Below are 13,174 nucleotides of genomic sequence, written 5' to 3' on the forward strand. Positions count from 1 at the left end.
ACTCAATTTTTTGAACTTCCATATTATATTAGTCAATAATTGATTATTGGGTGATTCACTTTGGATAATCTGAGTTAATTTGTAATTATCTCTTTGATGTGGTTTCATAGCTAAGTTGATTACACTTGTATGATGTATAAGTGATGACCTGTTTGCTCACAAATGATGATCTGTGTTGAATTTTTTGGAAGCATGTGGTATGACTCAATTTTTTTGATCTTTCATGTCGTACCAGTCAATAGTTGATTATAGGTTGATTAAGTATGGGTAATATGCGTTGATTTGTAGTTATTTATTTCATGTGGTTTCATACCCAAGTGGATTAAACTTGTACGAAATTATGTCTCTTTATTGTTTTTCCTCTTCATGTATAGTTACTCATAAAACTTTATGAATTTTGATTCAATAGGTTGTTATATTATGGCCTTTTGGGTACCTCAACATCACACTTAGGAACATTGTCAAGGCAAATAACTAATCTTGAAACAAATATATGTCTTTTTTAATTCATACCATGTCTTCAAGTCACACAATATAATCATTCATGACATTTGTAGGTTTTCAAGTATGACATAACTCATCCAACTGAAGAAGAAGTTAAAACTTCTATGCCTGTTGTGCGACTTAACTATGTTGTCAAACAAAACGTGGAAGCCAATGCCCAGACTAGTATAAATTCCAATCCGAACGCAAATGACAACACAAATATGGGACCCAATTTGTAGCCCAACATGCAGCCTACTAACACTGCTAATGTGGAGGATATACTGCAGAGGATGGTTCCTCCATCCACCAATATTCCATGTGTTGAGGTTGGGGAGAGCTCCAAAGTTCAATCTTCTGTTCTGGATAATATATCACTTACGTAACTCATGACTGTTTAATGTCTTCAATTTTTAGGCTATTTATTTTTAACTTTAGTGTTTCTGTTGTTAATTTTAATTTTCATGACATTGTTGGAAAGATCTACTACATCTATGATATTAAACTTATTTTATCACTTTGATATCCATGTAAATTCACTGTCAGTTAAACTTATTATATGATTATCTATGTACTATTAATTGTTGATCACCGACAAAGATTTTGCACACCTTCAAAAATTTTAATCTATGAAAAAGGTTTTAGTATGAAACTCACTTACAATCAATCACATAAATAGAGTAAAATATAATGTAGGATACTGCCTATGATGAATCTGTGGGAAAATTGTGGTACAAGTGGAACATAACATACATGCCAACATTGACAATAATAAATGGTTATCAATCAAGTATTAAGTGCTGACCTACAATAAACATTTTGCACACCTTCCAAATTCGTGGTCTCTGCTAACATAAATCCAACGAAAATAAACCTTACCAAAGTAGGTGTGTGATAATTGATAAAAGAGGAAAAACATCATAACTATGATAATTTTAAATAATGACCATTTCACTATTAAGTGTTGATCTACGCTTCACATTTTGTACACGCACATAATCTAAGGTATTTGGGTAAGGGTGTCAATAACTACTCCATACTTAATGAAATATAACACCTTTATTGCGTATATGAAACATATTGAACAACAACAAACTACGAGTGGGATAATTCATCAACAACTCCAACATGATATTCTTCTTATCTGTATTCAAATTATATGATGACTCGAGAACTATTAAGTAGTGACCTAGTCCAAAAATTTGCACATGTACAAAAAATCTGGTATGAAATTAGAGTAAACTTTTTTGAAGAACATTAATTTTGGTATGGGTTATTTAGTTCGCAAGTTCTACATCACATATTATATATTAATCAGGTGTGTTATAATTGGTAAAACATTCAAGACATGATAACTCTCACATTTTTAAATGTAGATCATTCATATATTAAGTGTTGACCTGTGAACAACATCTTGCACATAATTACTTATTTGTGATCTGTGTGGTAACCAATATTACTAAATTTCTGACCACATACGTATTCATTATTCACCTACTATAAAATTTATTTGCACTCAATGAAAATTAGGATGAACAACTAGAGATGGCAAATAAACCCGTCCCCGTGGGTATTGCCCGAACTCGTCCCCGTTTTGACGGGGAATCCCCGCATTGACTGGGTATGGGTATGGGTATGGGTATGGGAAATCCCCGATTTTTTCAATTGGGTATGGGGATGGGGATGGGGATGAATATATCCCCGCCATAATACCCGTCCCCGCCATATTTCCATCTTCGTTTAAATTATTAAAATATTCACAATTAATTAAGTAACCCTATATATTCTTTTTATTTTTTATTTCTTCTAAATATTTGGTTTGTCATGAAACTCATTCGCATCTCCAATATATTTTTTATCTTATCATAATCTTTATGTAATTATGTTAAAATGATGTATGTCAATTAAAAAAAAATTATGTCTAACATTTGAATATTTATATTATTTTTTAATATTTATATTTATTATATATTTTTCTTTCACATGAGAATGTTTAATACTCTTAATTTAAGTGTTTAATAGCATAAACATTTCATTTACTTGGTAATATAAAAAAAAATCTTTACTTATTATTATTAATTTTTATTTCATTTCAAGAACTCTTTTATTTCGCTAAAACAATTTTTGTTATTTCTCGACCATTGAGTATATATGTTGATATTTGAAAAGTTTTCTTAGATCTCTAAGATATTTTTCGTCTTATCATACCCTTAATTATACATTTGTTTTTCTTTGTGCAATTCTTTCCAATAGTCTCCAAATTGTTTATAAGATACACATTTGTTAATTTTTTAATATTTTTATTTTTGTTTATTTTCATCATGTAGAATACTATTTCGATAATTTTTATCTAATTATTTTTTATTTTCTAACTCATTACAATCATACTTTAATTTTTTCACTATAATTGTATAAATAATTTTTATTTACTACAATATAAAAATTTAATGTAATTGTCATGAATATTTTTTTATCACCATCCAACATATATTGGAGTTTAAAAAATACAATATCTATGATAAAATTTTATTATGTTTATTATTTGTTCTTTGCGTCGTTGTTTTTATCAACCATTGAGTATATATGTTGATATTTGAAAAGTTTTCTTAGATCTTTAAGATATTTTTCATTTTATCATACCCTTAATTATATATGTGTTTTCTTTTGTGTGATTCCTTCCAATAGTCTCCAAATTGTTTATAAGACACACATTTGTTAATTTTTTAATATTTTTTTTGTTTATTTTCATCATATAGAATACTATTTCGATAAATTTTATCTAATTATTTTTTATTTTCTAACTCATTACAATCATGCTTTAAGTTTTTCACTATAATTGTATAAATAATTTTTATTTACTACAATATAAAAATTTAATGTAATTGTCATGAATATTTTTTTATCACCATCCAACATATATTGGAGTTTAAAAGATACAAGATCTATGATAACATTTTATTATGTTTATTATTTGTTCTTTGCGTCATTTCTTTATCAACCATTGAGTATATATGTTGATATTTGAAAAGTTTTCTTAGATCTCTAAGATATTTTTCATCTTATCATACCCTTAATTATATATTTGTTTCTTTTTGTGTGATTCCTTCCAATAGTCTCCAAATTGTTTATAAGACACACATGTGATAATTTCTTAATATTTTTATTTTTTGTTTATTTTCATCATGTAGAATACTATATAAATTTTATCTAATTATTTTTTATTTTTTAACTCATTACAATCTTACTTTAATTTTTTCAATATAATTGTATAAATAATTTTTATTTACTATAATATAAAAATTTAATATAATTGTCATGAATATTTTTTTACCACCATCCAACATATATTGTGGTTCAAAAGATACAAGATCTATGTTAAAATTTTATTATTATGTTTATTATTTGTTCTTTGCGTCATTTTGATCAAGTGATGTATTATAACTTTTATTAGTGTATAAAATATAAATTCATTATAATTTTAAAAATTGAAGTAAACAAACATTTAAAATATATTTTAATTTAAATATTTTTTTCCTTTTATATTTTTTTAAAAATATTTTTTCCTTTTATAATTTTTAAAAAAATATTTTTAAAGTTTATCAACTAGGTTTCATTAATGTTTGCAAATTTAATAAATGTTTTGGTTCTCATTAAATTTTATTTGGTATTCTAATCTAAAATGTAAACAATTATAATTTATTTCAAAGTATTTGATAACAAAGAAACAACCATACTCCTAATATTGAATATTTGATAATATTATGTTTCCTTTACCGTAATTTATATTATTTTATAAAAATTAGTTAAAATTAATATTAAAGTAGTAAGTAAATGGGTACGAGTATGGGTACGAGATTATACCCGTTACCCGGTGGGGATGGGGATGGGACAAAAGTTTGATACCCGTTGGGTTTGGGTATGGGGATGGGGATGAATTTTTTTTACGGGGATGGGTATGGGATAGTGAAACCCGTCCCCGCCCCGCCCCGCCCCGTTGCCATCCCTATGAACAACATCCAGCTAGAACTTCATATAAACCACTCAGAATTTCATAAATCAATGACTAAGCCAAACAAGAAAATTGTCATAAATCACTTCCACAATGTCTAAACATAAAAAATACCAAATTTAGCAATATAAATCCTAACTACAACAAACATAAAATTTCTAAATCAACTACTTATGGCGCTTCCTCCCACTAAATGTTGCAAAAGGAGTTCTTATTGCCATACTCTTGACACGCATCCGAGGACCATCCCTTTGTCGCACATACATGTTGCTCTGTTCGGATTCTTGTGCTTCCTTTTTTGGAAAATGAACTTCTTCCACATGACCCCTCTCACCAGAATTGCCAAATTCAATACAGCCCTTGGGGTGGTTGGAATTAGGTGTTTGCGAATGACCAACACTTGGTTCACCCAACTCAGAAAACTTCATTTTGCCCTGCTGATGTTGGCGTTGGTTCTTCCTCTCAATCATCATTGCATTCAAGTCTACAAGTTCTTTTTGCAATTTCCCTAGCACACTTTCTTGATGTTCAACAGATTTAATTAAGTCAACTATTTTAGTACCCTTATTTCAACGTCCATATACCTCAAAACCTTCTTTAACGAAGGAATTGGTCAGCTCTTCTGCAGAGGCAGCAACATATGCAACAACCTGAAACAATTCACAACAACCTTCAATCAGTATAGATGACACATTTAAGAAAAAAATCGAACAACAAAATACTCACATGATTGCAAAAAATGCAGCATAGGTCATCACTTGGATGCACACAAGTCATCACCAACAAATCAAACATGTTTAACCCACTTGGATATGAAACCACATGAAAGAAATAACTACAAATCAACGCATATTACCCATACTTAATTACCCTATAATCAACTATTGACTGCTATAGTATGAGTTCAAAAAATTGAGTCAAACCACATTATTGCACAAAATGCAGCACAGGTCATCACTTATGATCACACAGGTCATCACAAAAAAATAAGACAGATTTCATCAACCTAGTTAGAAAACTAGTATTCATGCACCTATCAAAGCACCAAAATCACAGAAACGAAAAAATAACACAAACTTACCAATCACCGCCTAAATCGAACAATTGAAAGCACCAAAAATCCTAACTTCGCAAGCTTTGTCTTTTCCCTTTTTCTTCTTCGATTACAGTGTTGTGGTCATTCACCTGTACAAGATAGATGTTAAATTTGCCTTTAAAGAATAACTCACTCGACTATGCCACCAAAAACAAAAAAAGAAAATCTCAGTTCTTTAACCAAAAAATCCACAACGATGATTTCAAAAAAAAAAAAACCACAAACCTGTTGGCGTAGTGGAGAAACGCACAGAAAAAAAAAATAGACCTACGAACCACGATGCTGAATCGAACAATGGAGAGCAACAAAAGCCCTAACTCTGGGAAGATCGTCTTCTCCCTTCGTCTTCTCCCTTCGTCTTCTTCGATTTCACTACAACACACGTCTTCTCTCTTTTTCTCCTTTCTTCCTTTTCCCTTTCTTTCTTTCTTTTCCCTTTCTTCGTTTTTGCTTACTCTGCGCACACCCACTCTCCAAAGAAAACCTAGCCACGTCTGAAGTAAAATGGTTTAATAAAATTAATTTTAATTTAAAAAATAAAATCCACCTATGCATGCCACCTCGTGGAGTCAAAAAATAAGTGTACTTTAAGTTGAATTAGAATTTGATTTCCATTCTTCTGATGAAGACGAAAGATGGCAGACAATGAAGATGGAGGGGACAAGACTTCTCGTGGGAATGAATGGGAGGTTGTATCTCTCACGGCATCGACATATGCAGCTGCTCCTGGTCCTGATGATGTTGAGATGAAGGATGAGGGGAGAGAAAGTTCATTTGTACCGGATGAAGCAGAAACGTCACGTGCTTTATTCATGTCTGGTCACTTTGTCTTTCCACCCAGTCAGCATGAAAACTTGCCTGTGGAACCCGATTATAGTGAGATTCATGATGATTCTGGAGACAAAGATGTTAACTCTGATGAGACTGTTGGAGAAGTGATAAGACCAAGTGGAAAAGATGAAGAAAACTTGACATTACCAGGATTGGAGGTTTCAGAAGAGTTTGAGGGAATGCGTTATTTTGATCAGAAAATCAATAGATTATCTGTTCGAGGTAAAGAGTTTGAGGAAGGTACAACTCTTCCAGATTTTGGTTTGACTGAAAAGGGGGAGATTATGTATGATCCTGCAAAATACACTTCTTTCCAAGGTGAAACAACAATTGGTGGTGTAACAGCATATGGTGAAAGCATAGTTGAGCCTGAAACAACTGAATCCGAAGGTTCAAACGTGTCTCCTGATTTATCACTGTCAAAGAACTCTTCCAAAGATGATGAATACAACACTTCAGATCTTCCCTGTGGAGCTTGGTGGAAGCGAAGAGCTGCCTCCTTATATGCTCATGCCAAAGAGACAAACGCATTCTGGTCTGTTTTCGTTGCTGCTGCTGTGATGGGTCTAGTAATGCTCGGCCAACATTGGCAGCAGGAAAGAGCTTTACAACTTAAATGGCAAATCAGTATAAATGAGGAGGTATATCCATTATCATCATGCGTTCTTAGAAACATTTTATGTTAGCATATTTGATTTCATAAATGATCAGAAAATATATGTATATGATAAATGGTGTAAGGTTGTCCAAAGTCGTACATTATTCACAAGCTAGTCGCTGCTCTAATGTGTTATAGACAATATGCTTCATTGATTATATGACTCTAGTAATGCACAATGGACTCATCATTAACCAGTATGTCACTATATAACACTATTATGTCATTGACACTGGACAAAATCTGATATTGGTAATGCAGTGATGAATAATAATGAAGATATTTTTTAATAGGCTAAAGTTTATTGATTGAAGTTTGGAATTGGGGAAAAGATTTACTCAAAACCAAAGTACAGGAACAAAGCATCAGAATCATGAGTCATTGACCCTCCACCCCGATACATTGCAATGTCCCAATCTTTTCAAAGTATCTTGGTTGCCCAGTATTTATGTATTTAATATACTTACCAAAGCAACTTTCATCTTTCTTATTCAGCAACATGTTTTGAGCTGTACCTTCTATCCAAAAGAATAAATTTTTAATTCCACACCGCTGCAATGGTTGTGTATCATCTTCACCTGTCCATCTAATTAGTCTAGCTGTTGAAAATCATGTGACGTCCTTTGTATCTTTATGGGTCGTTAACAATGTCTTAAGGCCTAACGACCATGTGTGCTGATTTTTATACCAGAATGAACTTAATTCCACTGTAATTTGAGAATGTCATACTTAATTTTATGAGCAATGTAATGTAATTATTTATTGTCCTTATCTGAAACATTAGCAGTGGTAGAAGAACTTCTGAAAAAAAATTTATCTTTGACTTTCCCTATCCTTTAGAGAAGCATAAATCTTACTACATATTCAAGGTATTTTTTGTCAACTTGAGGCTCTACTTCATCGGCAGAAAGAGTGCCACGAACTCTTTTTTTGCAATTCTCTCTAGCTGCTCGGTTTGATTTCTCGTATTACTTCAAAAATACTAACATTCTCCATCTTAATGCTCCCACAGGTGAGGAGCAGGGTGCTTGCTCCCATTATTCGATTCAAAGATGTGATTGTTGGTGGCCACCGTCGTGGCTCCTTGGTCAGGGGAAGCTCCTCTAGTGAAAGTTAAAGTACTTGAGGAAAAGGTGGCTAAGTGCACGTGCATCCTATCCCTGTGGTAAGTGAAGATGATGACGAAAAATTATATGAGAGAGGTTGAGAATGAAAAGTGCTACATTTGTGAAATCCAGGTTCGGTAGCAGGATTGGTTGACCTTTCCCAGTTATGAATGTCAGTGACCAAACATTATATGCTGTGGATTTTCTTCATCTTTATTCAACTTGGTAAGTTATGTATTTTGATAATGTGAAATTGGCAGTTTAAACACGAAAGATGTAAATGAAGTGATTGCTTGAATGGTGAGTATTTAGTTTTTCTTTGACTCTGACGGCTTCGGGATCTCGCAAACGAGAGTGAAACCTCAGTTTCTAAACTATAATAGACTGCATGCTGTGGTTACATGGTTATGAATTGATAGATATCGTTGAATAAGGATGCACACATGAGAACAACTACACTCGTGGTGAAGTGTTGCTCGGTTCCAACGACATGTTTTAAGTGGACTTGTGATTAAGGGTACATTGATTTTCCTGTAAAACATCTGATTGAACTGGTTCATATGATTCACCAGTCAGTTCATAAAGGCTTTTGTGAATAAATTCTCTGTTTTATCACTAAAGTATTGTTATTTTTCAGTTTAATAGATTTTTTTTTTGTTTTCAATATTTGTAAAATTTATCTCGATTTTTTACAATTTGGTTTTTATTTTAACTAAAAAATGTTAATGTGGTTTATTTTGTTAATATTGCTTCAATGACTAACAAAAGAGTGGAACCTGACACAGATATGGAATTTTCAACTTAGATGGATGCATGGTCTTTTTAATTATTTACTGATGTGAAAAATATATTGTGAAAATTGAACACAATTAGTTTCTTATTACTATTATGAAAATAATTATATTCTTTTTAACTAAAATGGAATTGAATTGAAAATTTGAGAAAATAAATATGAAAAATATTAGAAAAAATAACCTTATTAAACATTTTTTTTCTCTCCTAAATGGTAAAACTATGTAGTTTTCAGAGTATAAAAACTCATAATACTTACCCTTGAAGTATTGAAATTTTCATTAAACTGGTCATTAAATTGAAAATTCACAAACACATTATTGCACGTAGATTTAGCGAACGGACCTACTTTAACACACAATCTGACGAATCACAATTTCATTTTGGGATTCGAATGTATTTAAAGACTAAGATGCAACTTTATTTATACTGTTATATAAAAAAAATTTGATTGAAAGCTTTACTCTTTAATAAAATAAAATAATATTTTTATTCATATAATATGCAATAGAATTTCTTTTACTAAAAGATAATCATATAATTTTTTCACTGGAAAGTACCAATCTGAGGAAGCTTAAGTATTTTTCCTAGTTATGATCATAAATTTTAAATTTGAATTATTTTAGTAACTTGATGGGTGTGGACTATTGGATCTAATGTATTGCAATTCCCATATTTGTGGACTGGAAAAGCATGGTGGTCATGGAGAATCTCTTTTTCTTGATAGCATTTTATGTTATTTCGTGTGAAATTAATACCATACAGGTATAAATTTTGTAGATACACCTATAAAGAAAATAGAAGCTGATTTTCTTTCTCTTATTCGCCAAATTAATTTCAATTTCTTAATAAACATTCCACCACCTTTCACTAAATGAAGAGTTCTTACTTTTAAAAACTTCTATAAGGATAAATGATGAAGATAGTCTTTATATATGTATTTTAAATGTCCTTTTATTTGAAGGGACATTTAAGAAGAGAAAATAAACTAAAGGGTACGATCGAAGTCAATAAACATTGCAACTGAAGTTAAAATTGAAACTAATTTGTGTTTAGGTTTACTACTTTCTGATAATTTAACTTTGGATTAATCAGATACAATAAAAAAAATGACAATATTAGAATTGGCGACTTCAATATTAGTGGATGGAGGGGAAGTCAGTGACGGATCTTGACCAAAAGCGTTGGAGGGATCAAAGTAATATAATTTTGAGATCATTAGATTCAATCATTAGTATAATACTTAAAAATGACTTCTTTAACTGAACAGTTTTTATCATTAGTATAATGCTTCAAAATATGTGAAGATGTATAATCTATCTTGTTTTAGTCAATAATTTATTTTTCATCACTTTTAAACAACTAATTTATTCTTTCATTCTTTATCAATATACTTTTTTTGTAAATAATACTAAAAAATAATTAATCATAATCTAATAAAAAATTGAGACATGTAATTATTAAAAGAAAAATATATTCATTATTATTAATACATAATACACTATTATTTTTTTCTATATTCATAAAAAAAATAATATACAAAAAGCTCATGAAATAAAAAAAAATATTTTCATTATCAAGTAAGACAAGAGACGGGAAAGGAAGATGATAAATGATAATTATAATGAGTTTATGTATAACTTTAAAAAACAAAAACAAAAAAAGACATATGAGAGTGAGAGATTATTACAATTTGTGAAAAATAAAAAGACAATGAAAAGGAAAATAAAAATTATGTTAATAAATATTTGGTTTAATTACTCTTTTCATTCATATTTTCGTTTAAAAATGTTAAGTTGGTCCTCCAATTTTTTTAGTTTCAATTTGATCCCGATTTTTGAAAAAAACTGATGTAATTCAGTATTTTACGATTAATTTCGTTAAATTCCTCCAAACAAATGAATGATCTTTTCATTAAAATTGAGACTCTTAATATGGATGATTTTCTTTGTTGGTGTAATTAACCTAATCTTAGTGTCAATTTTTAAATAAAAATAGGGACCAAAAGAAAAATTAAATCTAAATATTTTTATTTTTTATTATATTTAATTTTATTTTTTATTATGTATTTACATTAAATGTTATGTTTAAATAAAAGAAATAAAAAATTTAATTTTTATTAATTTCTAATATCTATTACATACAATTTAAAAAATTTTAAAAACTTTAAAAATTTTAAATATCTTTTTATATTTTTTATATATATATATATATATAAAAAATAAAAAATTTGGGGGGGCTAGGGAGGTGGAAGTGCAAATGAGGTATTTAGGAAACACTACAAGAAAGAGTTTGGCAACAATTTATATTCTATTAAGTATATAAATGGAGCTCAAAAATTAGGAGTAAGAACATTTGAAAAAGTTTGGTACAAATGACTAAATATATATAATATTATTAATGTTAAAACGAGAGGTAGTTGAATTTTGTTAACTTTAAATATATGATGTTTATAATAGATAAATGTTTTATAATACAGAAATACAATAAAAAAATTATGTAATTTTTTATATTAATTTATATATATATATATATATATATATATATATATATATATATATATATAATTTTTTGCTGATTAAAAAAAACGTCAAAATGAGAATTTATCATTAACATCATGGTGTATAGGGACATGCATGAATGAAATGTAACAGAACAAGAAAGTATTGAGAAAACGTTGCAAGACAATGACTCATTTAATGTTATAACAAGAAAGTATTAAGAAAGTTCTTGAAGCAATGTAATTACAATATAAGGTGCATACTTGTGTTTGGTTGAGATAAAGCATTATGACTACTTTAATTTTGTAAACAGGGTTCATAGACTTCATTAGCAATTGACAAGTAAATGTCATGTCTGCCATTAATAAATTGTTTTTATTATATGATGATAGATGAGTGAGTTAATCTAATTTTTTTTTATTGTAATACAATAAATATATTAATTAGTTTGAGAAAGAAAAAAAAAAGACATGTTTAAATGAGCTAATTCACCAAAATCACTGATTTCTAATGAGTTAATCAAGTTACCAAATTTTTATTTCACTATAAAATAAAAAATATTAAATTATCTTATTTTTAAGTCTTCATTTTCTATTTTTATATCATTTAGATATTATTAATACCCTTTTCCACTATTATAATTTTTTTTATTATAGAATAAAATAATGATATGATTGAAATTGAAAAAAAAAAAGCAAAGATATTTATTTATCTTATATTTTTTTTATATAAAATTAAGTTAGATAACTCTATCTTTTAAAAGTAAATCTTAAAATGCAACTGATCATGATAATGCTTATATAGGATATTTGTTTGTTTCATTTCAAGATTGAACATGAATGAACTTTTGATAAGTTTAACTTTAAAAATCATATCTAATATATTTTGAATATAAGTTAAACAATTATGACCTGATCTAGTTAAAATATTCATTAAATATTTATATTTATATATTAGTTATTTATTAGTAAAATTGTTTCTGAAATTTAGTGTTTGACCATGGTAATTAATAGTTATCATGTGATCCACTTAATCACCTCAGCTTGACCATGGTTATATTTGTATATTACAAAATTATTTGTTAAGCATTCTTATTTTTTAAAAGCATAAATTAAATAGAATTGTAACGGATATAATATTTAAGATGGTAGTTTACCAATGTCATGTGTTAATTAACAACTAATTACCATGTCAATGCTATCTTAATTTAGATGAATTAGGATCCACGGTTGAGAAAAATTTAAAAGAATCCAAATAGATGTGTAATAGATGTGTAATAAGCTGTTTTTTTAATACCACTTATATACACAAATTCAAATTACTACTTTTGTTTCTGTTGGGTATTGGGCTCCCTTCCTATGTGGAGAAAAGGCCCAAAATTTGAGAAGCCCATGTCTCACTTAAACCTAGTGGAGAGGAGGCTATAAAATAAAGAGAGAGGCAGAACAATAGAGTAAGAACACACTGAAAGCCCTAACACATAGAGGGAGAGGTAGAGGGAAAATTCTGTTCACGTTTTTCATAGAGCTGTCGCAGTAAATTCGGCGCTGCGGATTCGTTCACCGTTGGATCGGGCTGAAATTTTTACAGCAGGTTCGGAACTCATTGCTCTTCATTCTGACCGGTCGGATCTTTGATACGAGGTCTGAGTTGGGAGATATTAATTTCGCACTGCAGCAGTGATTTGTAGAGGTTTTC

At 29.3% G+C, this 13,174-nt stretch overlaps 1 protein-coding gene across 1 annotated transcript; it reads left to right on the forward strand.

Annotated features, from left to right (window-relative positions):
- Positions 1 to 6,205: 6,205 nt before the first annotated feature.
- On the forward strand, positions 6,206 to 8,506 carry ATI1 (mesoderm induction early response protein). Its single transcript, XM_028070829.2, has 2 exons — positions 6,206 to 7,060; positions 8,090 to 8,506. Exons 1-2 carry the CDS (start codon positions 6,224 to 6,226, stop codon positions 8,192 to 8,194), a joined length of 942 nt encoding a protein of 313 aa, XP_027926630.1. The 5' UTR covers positions 6,206 to 6,223; the 3' UTR covers positions 8,195 to 8,506.
- The last annotated feature ends 4,668 nt before the right edge of the window (positions 8,507 to 13,174 follow it).

Source organism: Vigna unguiculata, chromosome 5 (assembly GCF_037176805.1).
Source record: "Vigna unguiculata cultivar grain cowpea cultivar isolate G323 ecotype 2 chromosome 5, ASM3717680v1, whole genome shotgun sequence".
Classification (NCBI taxonomy): domain Eukaryota; kingdom Viridiplantae; phylum Streptophyta; class Magnoliopsida; order Fabales; family Fabaceae; genus Vigna; species Vigna unguiculata.